Below are 22412 nucleotides of genomic sequence, written 5' to 3' on the forward strand. Positions count from 1 at the left end.
CCATGGTGGTCTTCTTGCCATGTGGACATCTGATTAGCTGCTACTTGTGTGCTTCTTCAGTTCAGAAGTGTCCCATCTGCCGAGCAAGGATCCAGGGTACAGTGCCAGTATTCATGACACGTCTTTGAAGACCTTGGGGGTATTTGAGTGTGTGAATGCTGTTTAACACCAAAGACAGCAATATTCCAACTACGCATATATATCACTGAATTATTAGGGTAATGATCCAAGCAATAAGGGTTCAACAACAGGCCTTTTACCAATTTGTGAAACATGTGAAATCTTGCTGCCTTGACCTGAACATGTGAAATATTGCTGCCTGTAATAAATGTAATCAACCTAAATTATTATTCTTTTCATTTGTAATAATGTGTGCTGTATATCCTTAGTTCTGCTTTAGATTTGTGACACCTGTTTCTTCTCATCATGTGGCATGACCCAGTCCTTGCAACCATTTGGAGGAACAAAGTATTCTTGTACCCACCTTTCAGCAGACACTGGTGGCGTCAGACATTATGAAAAAAAACAAGGCCAATGTCATATGTAGATATTTCCAAAACACACTTTTAACTATAGAATGTAGAAGTGAGTGAGTATGGTTTTACCCCGCTTTTAGCAATATTCCAGCAATTTCACGGAAGGGGGCACCAGAAATAGGCTTTATACGCTGAACCCATGTCGGGAATCGAACCCGGATCTTTGGCGTGATGAGCGAATGCTTTAACCACTAGGCTACCCGACCGCCCCATAGAATGTATGATAAAACAAAAGGATGGTGTCTTACTTTTCCAGGTATATATTTATATATTTTGTCAATTTTATCAATAAAATAAGGTGTTGAATAGCAATATGTTGTCTGCGTAGACAGTATGAGATGGAAGTGTAGAGCTAACAGAACAGATCACGATGAAAAATGGAGAAACAATGACAAAGGCTAACAATGAAAATGTTTTTGTGTTTTTATTGTTTTGTTTGTTTAATGCCACACTCAGCAATATTCCAGCTATATGACAGTGGTCTGTAAATAATCGAGTCCAGGCCAGATAATCCAGTGATTCACTCAGCAATATTCCAGCTATATGACGGTGGTCTGTAAATTATCGAGTCCAGACCAGATAATCCAGTGATTCACATCATGAACATCAATCCACGCAATTGGGATACGATGACATGCATCAACCAAGTCAGCGAGCCTGACCAGCCGATCCTGTTAGTTGCCTCTTACAACAAGCATAGTCATCGCCTTTTACAGCAAGCATGGGTTACTGAAGACTGATAACATGAAGGAGAACTAAAAAGTAAAACAGCTGAGTGACATGCCAGCTTATTTTGGGAAAACAAGACGCACAACATGTCCATTACCACTTACATTAAAACCACGATCACAGGTATGGTTTCATTATTAGGATATCATTATTAGGGTGATTACTAGAACTTAAACCCATATTCATAGGATCCTGTCACGACTAAGGGATTCAACTCCATTCAGACAATTCAGCCACCCAGCCTTGAGAGATGTGTTACAAACAAATCATGACATGAAAGCATGTCTAACAATATGATAAAAGTCATTCTGTCGATTTGTGAGAACTAAAATTTGAAACTGATCACAAAGGTCAAGATGGTTCAAATTGGAATGATGGTGACAAACAAACATGGTTGGTAATATGAACATACACACAACCGTCTTTCATCATATTCAATAACCATGGTAAAATATCCATAACATATCACAAGTACACCATCATTAAAATGGGTTTAATGCCGCTTCCAACAGTATTGCAGTCATATCACGGTGTGTCAGCTTAATGTGGGAGGAAAGCCCGAAGTGATGCAGGTCTAAGACGGGTATGATGACGACACCTAGAAATCGGGGTGGAGCAGGATTCGATCTCACGACTATAGGTGTCTGATGTGCCTGAGGGATGCAACTCTGGACAGCAAATTGCAGAGCCTCAGATGACTGGGCCCCATAGTGTCCCCCCCATATCATCATCATACTCATCTATATTGAACACTGACTCATCCCTTGTGACAGTTTAGACCCTTCTCAACTCTATGTAAAAGAAACTGTCATCATGTTGTTCTTTATTGTACTGTTATTTCATTAGAAGCATGTTACCCAAATTGCATTTCTTTCTTTTACAGATTTTCAGTGTTTAATTAGGATGAAAATAGACCCCATAAAGTTTTTAAGATATTTCAATTATATAATTCAAAATTTAAACGAATTAAATTTCTGCCATTTTTGTCATTATTACACAAGATAATTTTCATTCCCCATTAGACAAGCATACAAGTTTGAGGTGATTTTTGAAATAAGTACCCTTGTATATAAAAACTGCATCAAGCTATTCTGGTCTGTCTTAACAAATGCTTTGATGTATACACAGTAAGAACTTCTTACTAAGAAGACTGATCAATCTATACACCATTTAGTAATCTAAATAATTCATATCATCAGAATAGTCACTTTTCTGCTGTCAATAAAATCAATCAGTTACTTTTGCCTTTTACACAAGGACAGAACACGATCACTCAAGACTGTGAAACAGATTCATCAGTGGCCTCTTTGAGTTTTTCCTCCAGAGCAACATCTAGCTCCTTGTGGAGATCCTTGTCAATGTCCACTGTGTGCAAGTCTTCCATGCCTTCTTTCGGCTCGTCTCCGATAAGAATGTCGATGAGACTCATGATGGCGACATTGTTGACTCGATCTGTCTCCCACTTATGGAGTTCTCTCATAATGACGTAGGTGTTCTTCTCCTTGATGTACAGCCGCCATTTCCTCATTGAACAAAGCTGGGACAAGAAATAGTTGAGTTAGCACAAAGGGTGTGTGAGTGAGTGAGTATGGTTTTACGCCGCTTCGTCTTCGGCGTGATGAGCGAACGCTTTAACCACTAGGCTACCCGACCGCCCCGTTAGCACAAAGAGAGAGAGAGAGTGAGAGTGGGAGAGTGAGGCAGATTTTATGCTGCTTCTAGCATTATTCAAGCAATATACAGGCAGGGGACACCTGAAAAGGGCTTCACACAATGTACCCATGTGAGAGTGAGTTTTGTTTTACCCTGCTTTTAGCAATATTCCTGCCACATCACACCTGAGGATGCCTGAAATGGGCTTCACACACTGTACCCTTGAGGTGAACTGAACCCGGGTCTTTGTCGTAACAGGTAAACGCTTTAACCATTAGGCTACTCCCTCACCCTGCTAGTACAAAGAGTATTCTCCCATCCCATATATTGGGTCTGAACCCAAGCCTAGTAATTGACAAATGAGGCAACCCAAGCAAGTGTTGTTTGTTTGTTGTTTACACCACACTCAGCAACATTCCAGCTATATGACAGCGGTCTGTAAATATTCAAGTCTGGACCAGACAATCCAGTGATTGACATCATGTGCAATCGATCCACACGATTGGAATACGATGACATGCATCAAGCAAGTCAGCGAGCCTGACCACCAAATCCTGTCACTCACCTTTTACAGCAAGCATTGCCAAGTAAGTTAAGGGTTGTGCAAATGAAGGAAGAGAAATTTTTTTCACGTCTACATCTTTCCCTGACATGAGTGAGTGAGTGAGTTTGGTTTAATACGGCTTTGAGCAATATGCCAGTTATATCAACTGTTGACCTCAAGTGAGTGCACAAACACGAATCCTCATTCTCAAAACTGTAGATGATCCTTAAGGGGCTCCATAAAACCATCTTTGTTGACACTGTGGATAGTCCTTGAAGAGCTCCACAAGAACCCCTATGTTAATACAGAAGATACTCCTCAACATGCTCAAGGAGCTCCACATTACCACTTTCTTAACACTGTAGATGCTCCTCAAGGAGCTCCATTAGACTCCCTATGTTAACACTGTAGATGTTCCTCAAGGAGCTCCATTAGACTCCCTATGTTAACACTGTAGATGTTCCTCAAGGAGCTCCATTAGACTCCCTATGTTAACACTGTAGATGTTCCTCAAGGAGCTCCATTAGACTCCCTATGTTAACACTGTAGATGTTCCTCAAGGAGCTCCATTAGACTCCCCATGTTAACACCTGTTGAAGCTCCCCAGGGAGCTCCATTAGACTCCCTATGTTAACACTGTAGATGCTCCACAAGGAGCTCCATTAGACTCCCTATGTTAACACTGTAGATGCTCCTAAAGGAGCTCCATTAGACTCCCTATGTTAACACTGTAGATGTTCCTCAAGGCGCTCCATTAGACTCCCCATGTTAACACTGTAGATGCTCCACAAGGAGCTCCATAAGACCCCCTATGTTAACACTGTAGATGCTCCACAAGGAGCTTCATTAAACTCCCTATGTAAACACTGGATGTTCCTCAAGAAGCTCCATTAGACTCCCCATGTTAACACCTGTTGAAGCTCCTCAAGGAGCTCCATTAGACCCCCTTTGTTAACACTGTAGATGTTCCTCAAGGCGCTCCATTAGACTCCCCATGTTAACACCTGTTGAAGCTCCCCAGGGAGCTCCATTAGACTCCCTATGTTAACACTGTAGATGCTCCACAAGGAGCTCCATAAGACCCCCTATGTTAACACTGTAGATGCTCCACAAGGAGCTCCATTAAACTCCCTATGTAAACACTGGATGTTCCTCAAGAAGCTCCATTAGACTCCCCATGTTAACACCTGTTGAAGCTCCTCAAGGAGCTCCATTAGACCCTCTATGTTAACACTGTAGATGTTCCTCAAGGAGCTCCATTAGACTCCCTATGTAAACACTGCAGATGCTTCTCAAGGAGATCCATTAGAACCCCTATGTAAACACTGCAGATAATCAAGGAGATCCACTAGACCCCCTTTGTTAACACTGTAGATGTTCCTCAAGGAGCTCCATAAGACCCCCTATGTTAACACTGTAGATGCTCCACAAGGATCTCCATTAAACTCCCTATGTAAACACTGGATGTTCCTCAAGAAGCTCCATTAGACTCCCCATGTTAACACCTGTTGAAGCTCCTCAAGGAGCTCCATTAGACCCCCTTTGTTAACACTGTAGATGTTCCTCAAGGAGCTCCATTAGACCCCCTATGTTAACACTGTAGATGCTCCACAAGAAGCACCATTAGACCCCCTTTGTTAACACTGGAGATGTTCCTCAAGAAGCACCATTAGAACCCCTATGTTAACACAGTAGATGCTCCACAAGAAGCACCATTAGACCCCCTTTGTTAACACTGTAGATGCTCCTCAAGAAGCACCATTAGAACCCCTATGTTAACACAGTAGATGCTCCTCAGGGAGCTCCATTAGACCCCTACGTTAACACTGGACGTTCCTCAAGAAGCTCCATAAGACCCCCTATGTAAAACACTGTAGATGCTCCACAAGGAGCTCCATTAGACTCCCTATGTTAACACTGTAGATGTTCCTCAAGGAGCTCAATTAGACCCCCTATGTAACACTGTAGATGTTCCTCAAGAAGCTCCATAAGACCCCCTATGTTAACACTTTAGACGTTCCTCAATGAGGTCGACTAAAACCCCTATGTTAACACTGTAGATGCTCTACAAGGAGCTCCATTCTACCCCCTATGTTAACACTGTAGATGTTCCTCAAAAAGCTCCATAAGACCCCCTATGTTAACACTTTTGACATTCCTCAATGAGGTCCACTAAAACCCCTATGTTAACACTGTAGATGCTCTACAAGGAGCTCCATTCTACCCCCTATGTTAACACTGGATGTTCCTCAAGAAGCTCCATAAGACCCCCTATGTTAACACTGTAGATGCTCCACAAGGAGCTCCATTAGACTCCCTATGTTAACACTGTAGATGTTCCTCAAGGAGCTCAATTAGACCCCCTATGTAACACTGTAGATGTTCCTCAAGAAGCTCCATAAGACCCCCTATGTTAACACTTTTGACATTCCTCAATGAGGTCCACTAAAACCCCTATGTTAACACTGTAGATGCTCTACAAGGAGCTCCATTCTACCCCCTATGTTAACACTGGATGTTCCTCAAGAAGCTCCATAAGACCCCCTATGTTAACACTGTAGATGCTCCACAAGGAGCTCCATTAGACTCCCTATGTTAACACCTGTTGAAGCTCCTCAAGGAGCTCCATTAGACCCCCTATGTTAACACTGTAGATATTCCTCAAGGAGCTCCACTAGACCCCCTATTTTAACACTGCAGAAGCTTCTCAAGAAGCTCCATTAGGCCCCCTTTGTTAACACTGTAGATGTTCCTCAAGGAGCTCAATTAGACCCCGATGTTAACACTGTAGATGTTCATCAAGAAGCTCCATTAGACCCCCTGTAGATGCTCCTCAAGGAGATCCATTAGACCCCCTATGTAAACACTGCAGATGCTCCTCAACATGCTGAAGGAGATACATTAGAACCCCTACGTAAACACTTCTCAAGAAGATCCATTAGAACCCCTTATGTAAACACTGCAGATGCTCCTCAAGGAGATCCATTAGAACCCCTATGTAAACACTTCTCAAGAAGATCCAATAGACCCTCTATGTAAACACTGCAGATGCTCCTCAAGGAGATCCATTAGAACCCCTATGTAAACACTTCTCAAGAAGATCCAATAGACCCCCTATGTAAACACTGCAGATGCTCCTCAAGGAGATCCATTAGAACCCCTATGTAAACACTTCTCAAGAAGATCCAATAGACCCCCTATGTAAACACTGCAGATGCTTCTCAAGAAGATCCATTAGAACCCCTATGTAAACACTTCTCAAGAAGCTCCATTAGACCCCCTGTAGATGCTCCTCAAGGAGATCCATTAGACCCCATATGTAAACACTGCAGATGCTCCTCAAGGAGATCCATTAGAACCCCTATGTAAACACTTCGCAAGAAGCTCCATTAGACCCCCTGTAGATGCTCCTCAAGGAGATCCATTAGACCCCATATGTAAACACTGCAGATGCTCCTCAAGGAGATCCATTAGACCCCATATGTAAACACTGCAGATGCTCCTCAAGGAGATCCATTAGACCCCATATGTAAACACTGCAGATGCTCCTCAAGGAGCTCCATTAGAACACCCATGTAAACACTTCTCAAGAAGATCCAATAGACCCCTTATGTAAACACTGCAGATGCTCCTCAAGGAGATCCATTAGAACCCCTATGTAAACACTTCTCAAGAAGATCCAATAGACCCCCTATGTAAACACTGCAGATGCTCCTCAAGGAGATCCATTAGAACCCCTATGTAAACACTTCTCAAGAAGCTCCATTAGACCCCCTGTAGATGCTCCTCAAGGAGATCCATTAGACCCCATATGTAAACACTGCAGATGCTCCTCAAGGAGATCCATTAGAACCCCTATGTAAACACTTCTCAAGAAGATCCAATAGACCCCCTATGTAAACACTGCAGATGCTTCTCAAGAAGATCCATTAGAACCCCTATGTAAACACTTCTCAAGAAGCTCCATTAGACCCCCTGTAGATGCTCCTCAAGGAGATCCATTAGACCCCATATGTAAACACTGCAGATGCTCCTCAAGGAGATCCATTAGACCCCATATGTAAACACTGCAGATGCTCCTCAAGGAGCTCCATTAGAACCCCTATGTAAACACTTCTCAAGAAGATCCAATAGACCCCCCATGTAAACACTGCAGATGCTCCTCAAGGAGATCCATTAGAACCCCTATGTAAACACTTCTCAAGAAGATCCAATAGACCCCCTATGTAAACACTGCAGATGCTCCTCAAGGAGATCCATTAGAACCCCTATGTAAACACTTCTCAAGAAGCTCCATTAGACCCCCTGTAGATGCTCCTCAAGGAGATCCATTAGACCCCATATGTAAACACTGCAGATGCTCCTCAAGGAGATCCATTAGAACCCCTATGTAAACACTTCTCAAGAAGATCCATTAGAACCCCTATGTAAACACTGCAGTTATGTACCTGTGTAACTGCTTCCACCAACATCTTCCGAATGTCTGGATCCTTCTCCCGCTCCTTCTCTGGAGGTAGGTACTGGAGGTCATCCGGGAGTCGGTCCATGTCATCCTCGTCAAACTCTTCTGGCCCAGCCAGGGGCAGCAGCAGTCGAGGCAAGATGTCCACCTGGTCCCCCATCAACCAGTCATGGCGGTCTACACAAACACAGAATCAGTGTGTAGCAATGTACTTACCTTTAGAATGTGACAAGATGTCAACCAGTTGTGGCAATCTGCACAAATACCATCTTCCCGAGGCAGTTAACTGACTTTATAAGTCCAGTTTCCACAATTGCCGAACTAGGCTTGAATTTCCAGGCTTGATCATAGCGCCACTCATGATTACGACCCATCAGTTGACATCTCTCATAAACCAAATGGCGGCGCCCAGTCAAGACGATTTGATCAAGATCTTTATTGTAATAAAATGGGTCTTACCTCGCGAAGTGCATCAATCACTTGAGCACCTTCATTAAAATCATGAAAAGATTTTGAAAATATCTGTCGACACCCAGTTGATGACACACTACTCTGCAAATCCTGCAGTCGACCGAAATCAGTCAGTTAACTCCCTTGCTTCGGGAAGATGCACAAATACAGAATCAGTGTACAGTCAAGTCCTGTTAATCCGACATCAAAGGTTGCATATGATTGTGTCGGATTAACGAGTATGTCGGATAAACGAAATTTAGTAGTATCAATGTTCGTGATCGAAAATCGGATAACTACACAATAGATAAGGATTCAAACACGTTATAAAAAATATAAAATATATATTCATATTGTTATGTTACATTGTTGGCGGAATATGTTTTCTAATCATGCAACCTCTAAAGTTTAACACAAAACAACTGTTACGGACTGTATGACAAATTCAAAATACTTTAAAAAGCATAGTCTGGAATGGAAGTCGCAACTTTGAAACTGGTACCCAAAGCTTAAGAAAGCTGCTTTTTAAGTGGCTAATGTCGACTTCCTGTTGGTCATTTCATTCGTCGGTCATAGTTCGCGAAATGTTGTTCTGACGTGACTTGTAATGGGATGTCCTCGTCGATAGCGAGAACTTGTATCTGATTTTAATAAGATTGAGGTAATCTAAGCATGTGAATTATCCTGTTTTCTTTATTTAAAGCTTTAATTGTTTATTGTTAAGCAAGTTTATCTCTGCAGCTTTGTAATATGCAGCTACCAGCCAACTCGCCTCGCATCAAAACACTGGCTGTGTACCCGCGGGCAGATGACCACGGAGTACGCTGATCACTGTGTCGGATTAACGAGACTGATTAATGAGTGATTTCGGTAATTCGTTGCAAATTAGGTGTGTCGGAGTCGGAGTACGAGACTGTCGGATTAACGGGTCTAAATAGCACTGATTTAATCGGTTCCCATCATAAGTGTCGGATAAAGCCGATTGTCGGATTAACGAGTGTCTGATTAACGAGATTTGACTGTATAGCCATGTAAAGATTTACAAGTAGAAAGTGACAAGATGTCCCGGTGACATCCCATCAACCTGTCGTGGCAGTCTACACAAACACAGAATGTGTGTGTGTGTGTGTGTGTGTGTGGGGGGTAATTCTGGAGAAGCGTCTGTCAACAGCATAATCTGACAGTGAACAACAGTGCATGAAAGTCACCCTGATGCCCTGCAGATGGATCATCAGGACTCAAATGTCAAAATAACAATGCATATTTTCCTCTGAACATGCTCAAGATGCACAATACTTTTTCCCCCATAGTTTCCAGTGAGGGAGTGAATGAATGTTGCTTTATGCCACAGTCAGCAATCAGTTTTGGAAATTAAGCATGAAGGTCCTGGGGTCCTAATATTACAAAGATTGAGAGGGCTCCAGACTCATATACCACAGTAACATGTGTTAAGGACCCCAGGACTCCCACCCTCGCACTTAATTTGAATGCTGGCAATTTGCCAAGTCTATCTTGGCAGCCTGTAAAGAACCAAGACTGGACCAGACAAACCTGTGACTGAACACCTGAGCATCAACCCTTCCATCACCGTCATACAGCTGGAATATTGCTGATTGAGGTGTTAAAATCAAAACAAAAAACACACACACCAGACAGCCTGACCACCCACATCCATTACCCAGCTGCTGAAACTCTGTGCTGCTCCCCAAAACTGGTTTTATTTTGAATTGTCGCTACACAGATCCAAATCTGCATTGTGTGCAATTGTTGTTACTGTTAATCCCACTCGTGTATGCAATTGTTGTTACTGTTAATCCCCTGCCGTTAATTCTCCACCTACTATAAACATTCTGTACAATGCCCCTCATTCAGTCCTGCTTGACAACGGTATAAGGATCTGTACCGAAATGTCGCTTTTTACAGTATTAAAGAAGTTGTTATCCATAAAATTGTGTCTACCTTGTCACCCATCAACTTCTAAGTAATGCCTATCTAACAAAGACAAAATATGCAGAAAACAGGGTCCTTATCAACTTATCCTTTGTCCTATGGAAAACATCAACTAACCTGTCTCAAAGCAGCAATTTTTCAGAGTTCCAACAACCCCTCCTCTTCGTAGATGGGAGCCTTTGTATTCTGTGAATGGTATCAGCCTTTGTAGAATGCGACTGTTCTTGTCCATCAACTCCTGTCTGATGGAGGAAATCTGAGTCAGATTGGACAGGAGCAGCCCCAGACAGTCCAGGGTAGCAGACTGGTTGTAGTCCAAGTTACACAGAGCGTCAACCATCTTCTCCACACCAACATCATCGCGATGCTCTTCCACGACAGCTGCAAGTTTCAGAGCACATCTCTGTGTCCGTGTCATATTGGCTAACATGCTGCCCACCAGGTCGGCAAAATCACTTTCTTTTCTCAACAAATATTTCATCAAGTCTAGACTTATATTGGGAAATTTGGCCAGATTTAGTAAACGCCATGAAATGTCTTCATCTGTTGCCAAATTGAGCAAACTTCGGAACGCATCTTTTACGATATCTTGCATGTCATCAGAGGTCAAGGACACAATCGCTTCCAGGAAAACTGGATTATCTTTGACAAACTGAACACCCTCTTTCTTCCCAGTTAGACCAAGTATGAAGCCGAGAGCCTTGTGTTTCACGTCTGGTCGAGCAGATGGAGACAGAAATGGCAGCATTTCCTCCTTCACTGTCTGCATGGTCGCTTCATCAAGGGCAGACATTGTCTGGAAACAAATCAGAAGGCATTGTTACCATGGTTACCTTTGCTGCTAAATCAGAGCATTGTCCGTCTTTGTCTTCAGTAAATTTTACTGTCCATCTTTAGTACATATAGTTATGTAATCCTCTTCCAATAACATGACAAAGCTATTTCAACTGAGTGAGTGAGTGAGTTGGGTTTAACGCCGCTTTTAACATTATTCCAGTTATATCACGGCGTGTCAGCTTAATGTGGGAGGAAAGCCCGAAGTGATGCATGTCTCAGACGTTTACCACTTCGGTGAAACCCACGAGCACGGGTATGGTGCTGACAAACCTAGAAACATAATCGGGGCGAACCGGGATTCGAACCCACAATCATAGGTTTCTGGCGTGTCCAAGGGACGCAACTCTGCACAGCGAATCGGGGCACCTTAGACGACTGGGCCACCCGTGCCCCCAATATTTCAACTGAAACTGTGTCTTGTTTTCAACCAGAACATGTGAACTATTCCAGTGTTCCCCATACCTCTTGATAATTTTGTTTACATGAAATTCTTAGGGAAGCAGCTTAACTTCTTCATGCTAGTTGCGTTTTCAGTTTCATAACTCATTTACTTTCTTTGTAAAATCTTCATTTACTCAGTTCTCAAAACAAGCATCAGATAAGCGTGATAATGTGACATATTCTTTCCTGGAATCCCAAATGCAAATATTATTTAATAAGTGTATGTATATGATGTATTATTATGAGAAGACCGCCGTCATATAGCTATATACATATATATATATATATCAGTATGGTCACAAACCTGTAGTCAAAACGGCCACAAAGAAAAAGTCAAAACGGCCACCTCAAAAAATAATAATAACGTGAGCAGGATGTGTACAGGGTATGCATGTCAGATGTTGTTATTACAATGTATTATCTTCCAGTGGAGTGCATGTGTTGTTGTTTTAACCAATCACATCAATTTACTATGATCTCCGTACTGACCAGTGTCAAACCGTTGTGCAATCTCATTAAAATCAGATCTTAGTTCTCGCTACCGCTAAACAAAGATCTGAGGACATCCCATTATAGGTCATGTCAGACCGACCTTGCGTGAACTTTGACTAACCAATGGAATGACCAATCAGAAGGCAGCTTTCTCGCGCTTTACGGCACTAATTTCAAATTGTCGACCACGCTTCGAAACATATTTTGGCAAATTCTCGATTACAAATTTGAAACCTGAACAAAAGAACAATCTGGAATTGCTTATAGGTGGTTTGGATTGTATGGATTCAGTCGTTAAACCCGTAACTATCGTTCGGAGTTGAAGTTTTCGAGGTTGCATGATTAGAAATCACATTCCGACTGTCACATTCATAATCTGGTAAGCGATGCTGTGATTGGTCGGATGAAAGGTCGTTCTGACGTGACCCTAGTGGGATGTCCTTAGATCTTTGTTCAGCGGTAGCGAGAACTGAGGTCTAATTTTAATGAGATTGACCATTGTGTAAACATGAATAAACGTTTATTCTAATGATGATGAAACCCTTTGCTGCCTGGAGATTATACAAGGGAGGGGACACCATATGGGCTTCAAACTATGAACCAAAGGTTCAAATGTGTGATGTGTAGTTAGTGCTGAAGATCTGTGAGTCTACAATTAATCTGATCTGATCTAAGAACTGTTATACAATGTATATAATGCAATCAATGCATAATACAATTAATGTGACACAATACTTGAGTTTGTCGTCTTTAATTTCTGTGTGGCTGTTATGACTTTTTTTTGGTGGCCATTGTGCCTTATTTGTGGGCGTTTTGGCTTTTCTGGGGCCCTTTCGACACGCTATCCCTTCAGACCCCTAAACACAAGTCTTGAAAACACCTGAAATCAATTCCATACTCTGCATAAACACAGGGACAGGAGAGGTCCCTTTCTATCACATTGAGATGACAGTAGCACATATACACGAAACTCTCGAAGCCAAAAGGATCACATGTTAATTAAAATGTATAACAATAACTTGTAAGTTGTATTCTGACACATACCTTGGTCAACAAAACACAAAACACACGTGCGTGTGCAGAAACCCCAGTTATCTCCCTTGCGGAAGCTGTTTTGTTTCGTTTCGAACAATACATTTGGTTGTTGATTGACTCACAATCACATTAATGTAGAGCTTATCGATAATAAATGTTTATAATATCATTACCATCAAATTAACGCCAGTTTGATTATGTCAAATTACGAAAAAGCAGATGTGTTTAACTCTGTGCAGGTGTCCATGTTGCGGTAATATTTCCTGGTGGAAGAATTTTTTCAGAATATTTCTTTTTCACTTATTGATCAGGTTCTTTGTAGAAAAAATATCATTTTCATTCGCCATACGTAACCCGATTTTCTTTTCATTCTGGCGCAAACATGATTAATATCTAAATCCAAACACTCCAGAGTAAACAAATGTGATTAAGTTTCAATAAAAAAAATGATTCTGTGAGTTAAGAATTGATGTTGGTTATAGATGGCGTAGACTCAAATGTACAAAAGCGGTTAGATAACGGGTTAGACTTGATCGTTTCAGCTCCGTATTGGCCGACATCTTGCACGTTCAACATTCATAGAATATGGTATGATTATGAAGACTTGACAATGTGCTATTATGTTTCAGAATTTCATGATGGGATAGAACTGTATGTGATGTCTTGCATGTTGAAGGTAATGGTGATACCATCAAATGAGTAAAGTTAATTCTTCGATGGACATAGCCTTATATGTGCATTGATAAAACATTCATGCAGGAAAGATTGTAAACTTACAACTGTGTAACAGGTGATTATCATCCCTTTCCTTCTATAATTGGTTTTAAGAAACCTTTCTCTGAGATAGAACATTATAAGCATGTGTCAGAGGAACAGTCAGATTGTAAGCGATGTTGAGACTCTGATCACTAGTTCAAGGACCCGTGAAGATTCCGGGTTAGAATAGGTCTTCAGCAACCCATGCTTGCCATAAAAGGTGACTATGCTTGTCGTAAAAGGCGACTAACAGGATCGGGTGGTCCCAATTCCGGATCAATGCTCATGATATTAATCACTGGATTGTCTTGTCCAGACTCTATTGTTTACAGACCACGGTCATATAGCTGTAATTTTGCTGAGTGCAGCGTTAAACAACAAACCAACCAATGAACATTAGTTCAAGCCTTTGTATTCAAATTAAGAGCAATACATTTTCAGCACATTTTTAAGACAACAGCTACAAGTATCACAACCTTAAATTGTACAGGCCTCAGTGTGTTGCACAGTTTTACTTTTGGCTCAAACTAAATTTCCTTGTGATCAGAACCTCAACAGTTTTAGCTCACCTGCACCAAAGGTCAAGTGGGCTGGGTTATTCATTGTGTCTGTGATGTCTGTAGGTTCTCAGAAATTTATCTGAAATAGGTTACCGTATTCGACGTAATAAGCGCCCAGGGCGCTCTCAAAATGAGAAATAGGGGGCTCTTATTAGAATAATATTTTGGTGAAAAAAAACAGAGTTGAAAGATAAATTTCGTGGTTTATGCTGAAAGCCGAAATGTTTATGTACGACAGATATATTTTTCCAGAATTTAATTGCCCATGATTAAGGATGCATATAACACACGAGTGCGTATTATACGCGAATAAATAAGTCTTGTGTACATTGATCAATCTGAAGGGGTGTCAATTGGGATTGTTCACTAGCCAATATATTAGCAAATATCGCCGTGGGCGCTTATTAGAGCGGGGCGCTTATTACGTCGAATACGGTATCTGAAATTTAACTTGTAAGTTGCTGGTTTCCTCCAGTGATTTATGACACCTAAGATGCTGTCACAGCTTTATGGAAAAACATGCTTGTCATGTTTTGGCTCAAAGTAATTGTGAGCGCAATTGTCTTAAAATAGGTATCTGGGGAATATTTAGTGGGTCTCAAAGTAATTTTTGGTTTTTGATATGATTTGGGTATTGGACCTCTACCATCCTATCACCATAACATAAAAAGTTCTTTTGATTTGCATTCTTCATCTGAAAATGCTGCAATTTGCCTTTACTTGGCATACAATTACCACAAAGGTTTGCAAAATAATCTTTTTATATTTATCAGATTGATTTTTTAAACAAACGAAAGGAGTAAAAATGTTTGGGAAAACAGAAATATAAAAAAGAAAGAACTTACTACATTTTGCAAAAATACAGACCAGCAAATTGAATCTGCTCAAATGATCATAAGAAATATATTTTTGTGTATTGATTTAGTGTGTTTATCACTGACCTTCACAGCCTGGATGATGTTCAAGTTATGATTTTGGGAATTTCTTCTCATATTTGAAACTGCCAAGCCAATCAACATGCTGAAAACTTGTTTGTTTTTCATCATAAGAAACTTTCTTTTCTTCAAGCAAAGCGACTGTAAGGAGCTTATGAGTAAGTGAGAGTTTATGCAGTTGTCAGCAGTATTTGAGGTATTTCATAATCATGATAGTGAAGAACAGCAAGAATGAACGTGCAGAATTTGTCTATATTTGGCGTGTGATTCCTGTACAAGACAGACAAATGTTTTAACACTTAGACATTGAAGGGAACTCAATAAGATCAAGGGTCTTGTAAGATATTTGTTATATTAATGATAACTGAATTTTCATGTGTTTTGATCTGAATAAGTTGTTGATTTATCCTTTGTTTCATAAATCCTATTGGTGTCTGTTTTTCTTTGCTGTCGAATATCAAACAGAAATAATTAGGTGAGCTACAGTGCCACTGTGCTGTTATTGAGACTAACATGTTAAGCCTTTGTTGGACATTGTTTGGTTTGTATTGTAATAATTCTTATATTTCTAAAAGTTTCTGATTTCTCTGTTTTTGCATTTCCTCAGGGGATGAAAACTTTATGGCCAGCCAATATTTTAAGATGCACTGTGCATTGTACTTGTAAAGCTGAGGTCCATAACCTAACCAACGTCAGCATTACCAGTACTTTCAGCAGTGTATGAGATCTCCTGGTCACATGCTCAGGTCATGTGACTGTCACATGACCTTTCATCGACAGGACAAGCTTTGATGGAATATCGTCGTCATTGCTGAACCTCACTGATGATATATATGATCATCGTTCAAATTGGCTTTCCTTGACAAATGAATGTTGTTACCATTTGGTTATTTCTGACAAAAATCTTTTTGAAGTTGGTTTCAGTTGACTTTCATTCTCTTTTTTTTGGCCAATTTTTTAGGTTTCATCTAAGACTCGTATGTTCTTTGTCTATAAACAGTTGTGAGCCAGTTTGATGCTGTTTGGCTGTTGCAAAGACTAAATCATAGTTAAAACTAAACTCAAAATGAGTGAACTTTCAATAAGCGGAACTGTGCAAAATAATGGCGATGAAGGGATTGGAATCGCAGCAAGCAACTCGGACATGGAGTCCGGGGAAGAGGAAGATGCCACACCATCATCACATCATATGTCCAACTCAAAATATGAAGAGTTGGACTGTGAAAATGATGCTGGAGGGCTAACCACTGAGAAAGGCAACAAAATTCACCTCCAGTCGCAGGAGGAGGACGAACCACCACGGAAGAGACCCAGACGTGATCACACCAGGGATGTGAATGGGAAAATTGAGTTTGAAATTATTGATGAGATTGAGGCTGATGAAGAAGACCATGGGAATGGGGACGATAGTGATGATGACGACCTCTCGGATGACGAGATCTACGCATGGCTGGAGGAGGGAGTAGATAAGAATGTCCAGGCGGAGAAGGATGACAGTATTCCTGTCGAGAGGGAGAAGGTGGTATTAAAGGGTAAATTGTTGACACATTCTCTATTTGGCCTGTCAGGCAGGGTTTTAACAGGCACCAGTTCCATTTTCTTGTCCAATTAGCTTCATGTATATATCGGAACCAGTTTTTGTCTGAACCTATAGCTTAGGTTAGGAGAATCTTAATGTGTGACCCACAAGTAGAAAAGGGATCTTATAGGTGCTAGGATACAATTGTGCTGTGACGTCTTAAAGAAAGATGTTTGATGTCAACTTCCTTGCATAAAGATCACCTTGTAAAAAATATCACATTTTTCTCTAGTTAGTTCGTAATGTAATGAAAACATTATTTTCAGAGCATTTTAGCATATATGTCAAGTTTCAGTTAATCAGACATGTCTAAAAACTGAAATTATTACATAAGCAGTTATAAGAAAATGGGACTTTGCAGAAAATGAGTCCAAATGTTTGATGCCATGTATATCTGTAATAAATATTTATTGAAGTGTGTAAATTGTAGTTTTATGGTCCTAAGATACTGTAGTTTTAAAATAAAATACAAAGTCAAAATGTTATTTTTCACCCATAAGGTCCCTTGTCTCATGGTTGGTCTCACATAATGTTAAGAATAGTCTGAGATGTTAGCCCCAGACAGCCAATGCAGATTTGACAAATTATTCTAAATTATGGCTGGAATTTACTTGAGAGTTGTCATAAATCTCTTACCATCACTTTCCTTACATATATACACTATGATAAGAGTGACATACTGTTCACTCACTCTATTCTATTATGCTTGCCGTAAAAGGTGACTATGCTTGTCGTAAAAGGCGACTAACAGGATCGGGTGGTCAGGCTCGCTGACTTGGTTGATGCATGTCATCGGTCCCAATTGCGTGGATCGATGCTCATGATATCAATCACTGGATTGTCTGGTCCAGACTCGATTATTTACAGACCGACGTCATATAGCTGGAATATTGCTGAGTGCGGCGTTAAACAACAAACTAACCAACCAACCACTCACTCTATTCATTCATTTTCAAGTATAGGGTTCAACATGTTCAAAAGACATGGATAGATATTTGCTGGTTCTTGTTAGCTGTGCTAATGTGCTGAAGTTTTGTGCTTGTAGATGATAGTTTTTCTCATCAGACAGGCCTGAGTAATGATAAGATATGGAACACTGTTGAAAATATGAAATTTCTACTCGCCCCAAAGGACACCTCTAACATTGTGGCAGATTTCAATCAGACCAGTGGGAAAGTGCTGATTTCGTTTTCACTTTTGATTAGTGTTTCAGGAATGTAATGTTAGGGTCTCCTAGGATAGTAGGGCTAGGTTTGACAATGTCGCTTTATTGCCTTGGGTTTATAAGGAAATTGAGCCAGTGATAAGAACTACAATGTTTGGATAAATAATAGTTTGCTTTCACAATGCTGTTGATTAGCAACCATGTCAAGAAGTAATAGCTTAAAGGGTTGAAACACGATTGAGCAAGTAGCCAGCTGCTGTCAATCATTTTCCACATCCTTCTGGCACACCATCTGTTTTTATGAAAAACTGGAATTCAATGAATCTAACTCTGCATGTTGTGACCCACCCCATATTTTGATGACTATATTGTATCACCGTGTTATGGGTTTTCGGACTCTTAAGAAGCATTTGTAGACTTATCTCTAATCACCTGAACAACTGTAAAACATCCCATTCATTTATGAAAAGACAACTTTCTCTTAAAAACAAGCCATCATCTGAGTATTTGAAATGTCTGTGTGATGCTACACTCCCTGTTATAGTGCGAGTAGTCACGATAAACATATGATGCATGTTCAGTCCCCCCTGTATTCAATTTTTGTAAATCCTGCAATAAAATTTTGATAATTCTGCACACATTTCTGCAAACTTTTAAGCTTTGGTTTTGTGAATTATGTAGTTTTGCACCTGTTTGACTTGTTGCGGGCATTTTTATGATAAACTTTTTCACAGCTAGAAGAGCTGATTGAAGTGAATCTGGAGATCACTAGTGAAAACATAAACATGCAGTTTTGGTATGCAATAATACAAAAGTCAACTTCATTTTAAGGTGAAATAAATATTTGTTTACTCATTTAAAACTTTATGCTCACCTGTTTAAATTCTGCTGTGTATTTGACGAATTCTGCAGCAGTTAAATGCAAAATTATTGTTAATATTTCTGCAAGATAGTTATATTTCTGCACCAAGTAGGATGTTATGCAAAATATTCCGTGACCATGGAATAACGGAATGCAGAGGGGACGGTTCAATAATCTTAATGTGTTATGCAATGTTAAGGGAATTGAAAGAATGGGCTTTGGTATTTCTTCAGGTGAATGTACTGACAAAAATTTGAGATAAACTTGCCAAACAATGTTTCAGAAAAAGGTCACGATCCATTCGACATTCTCCCTGAAGGCTGGGTTGTGGTGACCCACAACAGCGGCATGCCGGTCTATCTGCACAAGGAGTCGAGGGTTTGCACCCTGGCTAGGCCCTACTTCCTCGGACCAGGCAGCGTCCGGGTAGGTTTCATGATAGGAATTGACTGTGGTGGGAAGGAAAAATGGGAAAATTTTCTGTGCGTGCTCTGATACTTGGCCTCTTTCATTTCATAGACATTGAATAGAATTCATTTCTTCATGTCTCTCCATCACCTCATCTTCCCTTGCCTCCCGAGGCAAGGGAGATAACTGACTATAAAAGTCCAGTTTCCACCCTTGCTGAACTAGGCTGGAATTATGGAGTTACGTTTTAGCTGGACTAAAGAGTCTATGCATTGTCTATCAAAATTGCGAAACAAAATTGACATCTGGTTTGTAAAATGCCATGCAGATTTCAGTCGATTACAGGATTTGCAAAGCATGTGTACCGAAGACTCGGCGTCAACAGATAATTAATCAAGGTGCTAATGTTATTTGATTCAAATTGCGAAGTAAGACCCCTTTTATTACAATATAGATCTTGATTATCGATCTGATCGTCTTTGACTAGGCCACCATTTTGTTTGAAGCAAATGTAAGTGATATCAGAGGTGGAATATGATTGGTCAATAGGAGGGACATAACTCGTAATGCTCACTGGTGGCTCTACGATCAAGCCCAGAAATCCCAGCCTAGTGCAGCAAGGGTGGAAACAGGACTTTTACAGTCAGTTAACTCCAGTATCTCGCGAAGATGATGTCACAATGGGCCACTTTGCAGTGTAGTTGCTCTTTTGAACCTCAGTGGTCTACTGGATAGAGTGCCTACCCAGGGTGCAGATGGTGGTTCATACCACAGGACAAAAAGATGGTATTTGTTGTAAGGTGAGGTGAGGTGAGGTGAGGTGAAATTGGGTTTAACGTCGCGTCCAAGATTATTGCACTTATATAGCGACGTGCATGTACATGTATGTGTTTGTGTGGCTGCTTGTACTAGTACGGACTGATGCCAATTTATAGTGCTAGCTCACTGAGATACCATGCCGCAGTTTAACATGAATACCCCACTCAGACACAGTATACTGACTCCGAGCTGACCAGTCCTTGTTTTAACCCCTTAATGTCGAGCGCCAGACAGGGTAACCAGTACCATCTTTTAACGTCTTTTGGTATGACGCGGCCCGGGATCGAACCCCGGACCTTCCGCTCTCTGGGCGGACACTCTACCACTAGACCACGGAGGCAGTCGGTATTTGTTGTAAGCCTGCCTGGCACACGGCATACGGGAGATAAAACATGGACTGGTGGACTCTGCAGTCCGTATACGGTGTATGAGTGGGGTATCCATTAGGGCTGGGACAGGAGACTTGAGTACTCAGTTCAGATGGATCCTGAGTGGGACCCGGCTACCCACAGGAATAACTGGACCAGTGGTGTCGTATATTGTTTGTGACAATAAAAATAAACACTACAAGTCGCTAAATGGTGACAATTCTTTCTGATTGTGCATGCATTCCTTTTGACTTTTTTATGTTTGCGTAAAGATAAAGCTTTAGTCAACTTCCATGTTTGCATGATCAGATTGTTTTATATGTGTATGTAAATAGTTTTTGCCAGGGCTCTAGTAAAACAAGTCCCAATCTACAGCAGGTACCCTGGTAGGGATTGGTTAATTGGGGGTCGGGTACCTGTGTAATAAATTGTCCTAGCACGCGTATCCATGTGAAACTGTGGCATGGTATCTCAGTGGGCTAGCACTATAAAACAAGCATTAGTTTGTACAAGCAGACATGCGTGCATGCTTTGCTATATAAGTGCAATAATCTTGAATGCAACGTTAAATTCCATTTCACCTCACAAAGAACAAGCACTTCCTGCTTTCAGCGACAGAGAAGGCAACGAGTGCTCAGCTTACAATGTGTGATGTTTCTTGCATAACATCATTGCAATATATGTTATAGCCTTGCTGTCTTCTGCTCAGTGTCAGGCAGTGAAAGAGTTAATGGACAGAGTAGGGCTCATTGCATGTCCATGAGTTTTATACGTCCTCATTTTGAATAAAAACAGACTTGGGTCACTGCGACATGTCTCAGCAGTCTCATATATTCACGGGTGATGGACATTTGTGTATACAGGACGGTGAAGTATTGAAGTATTGTGGTAGAGTGTCTGCCCAGAGCGCGGAGGGTCTGGGGTTCGATGTTGAAAAATGGTACTTGTAGTTACCCTGCCTGGTGCTCGGCATTAAGGGGCTAAAACAAGGATTGGTCGGCTCAGAGTCAGTATACTCTGTCTGAGTAGGGTATTCATGCTACAGACCCGTGAAGATCCAGGGTAGAATAGGTCTTCAGCAATCCATGCTTGCTATAAAAGGCGACTATGCTTCCTGACTTTGTTGATTCATGTCAGGTTCATGATGTCAATCACTTGATTGTCTGATCCAGACTTGATTATTTACAGACTGCCGTCATATGGCTGGAATATTGCTGAGTGTGGCGTTAAACAAAAAAGAAACAAACAAATATTCATGTTACACTGTGCCATGGTATCTCAGTGGGCTAGCACTATAAATTGACATTAGTCTGGACACACTCGTGCGCACAAACAAACAAACAAACAAACACACACACACACACACACAGCTCTCACTAAATAGTGAACAGATTTATGTTCGCTTTTAACCATATTGTTTTACTATTTGCCTGGCTGAATTAACACCTGTCTGGTACCACCAGGCTGAATTTACACCTGTCTGGTACCACCAGGCTGAATTTACACCTGTCTGGTACCACCAGCCTGAATTTACACCTATCTGGTACCACCAGCCTGAATTTACACCTGTCTGGTACCACCAGCCTGAATTTACACCTGTCTGGTACCACCAGCCTAAATTTACACCTGTCTGGTACCACCAACCTCAATTTACACCTGTCTGGTACCACCAACCTAAATTTACACCTGTCTGGTACCACCAGCCTGAATTTACACCTGTCTGGTACCACCAGCCTAAATTTACACCTGTCTGGTACCACCAACCTCAATTTACACCTGTCTGGTACCACCAGCCTGAATTTACACCTGTCTGGTACCACCAGCCTGAATT

The 22412-nt window shown here is 41.1% G+C and overlaps 2 protein-coding genes across 5 annotated transcripts in view; one reads left to right on the forward strand and one right to left on the reverse strand.

Moving 5' to 3' along the window:
• Positions 1-2323: 2323 nt before the first annotated feature.
• On the reverse strand, positions 2324-13192 carry LOC124138653 (protein HGH1 homolog). Its single transcript, XM_046505395.2, has 4 exons — positions 13139-13192; positions 10442-11120; positions 7911-8101; positions 2324-2802 (listed from the first exon to the last, which is right to left on the reverse strand). The coding sequence occupies exons 2-4, from the start codon at positions 11115-11117 to the stop codon at positions 2539-2541; spliced, it is 1131 nt and encodes a 376-aa protein (XP_046361351.1). The 5' UTR covers positions 11118-11120; positions 13139-13192; the 3' UTR covers positions 2324-2538.
• A 116-nt stretch (positions 13193-13308) lies between these two features.
• The window catches only part of LOC124138652 (microprocessor complex subunit DGCR8-like), a 32468-nt gene continuing 23364 nt past the window's right edge, over positions 13309-22412 (forward strand). For 2 of the 4 annotated variants that reach the window (XM_048396247.1, XM_048396248.1), the window contains exons 1-3: positions 13374-13805; positions 16342-16912; positions 19270-19412. In XM_048396247.1, coding sequence (XP_048252204.1) covers positions 16447-16912; positions 19270-19412 — 609 coding nt within the window. In that variant the 5' untranslated portion in view covers positions 13374-13805; positions 16342-16446. Of the gene's footprint in view, positions 13806-16341; positions 16913-19269; positions 19413-22412 lie in introns of all 4 variants that reach the window. The other 2 variants (XM_046505394.2, XM_046505393.2) reach the window with 2 other exon arrangements.

The sequence above is a fragment of the Haliotis rufescens genome, unplaced genomic scaffold (genome assembly GCF_023055435.1).
Source record: "Haliotis rufescens isolate VD_foot unplaced genomic scaffold, xgHalRufe1.0.p SCAF_15, whole genome shotgun sequence".
Taxonomy (NCBI): domain Eukaryota; kingdom Metazoa; phylum Mollusca; class Gastropoda; order Lepetellida; family Haliotidae; genus Haliotis; species Haliotis rufescens.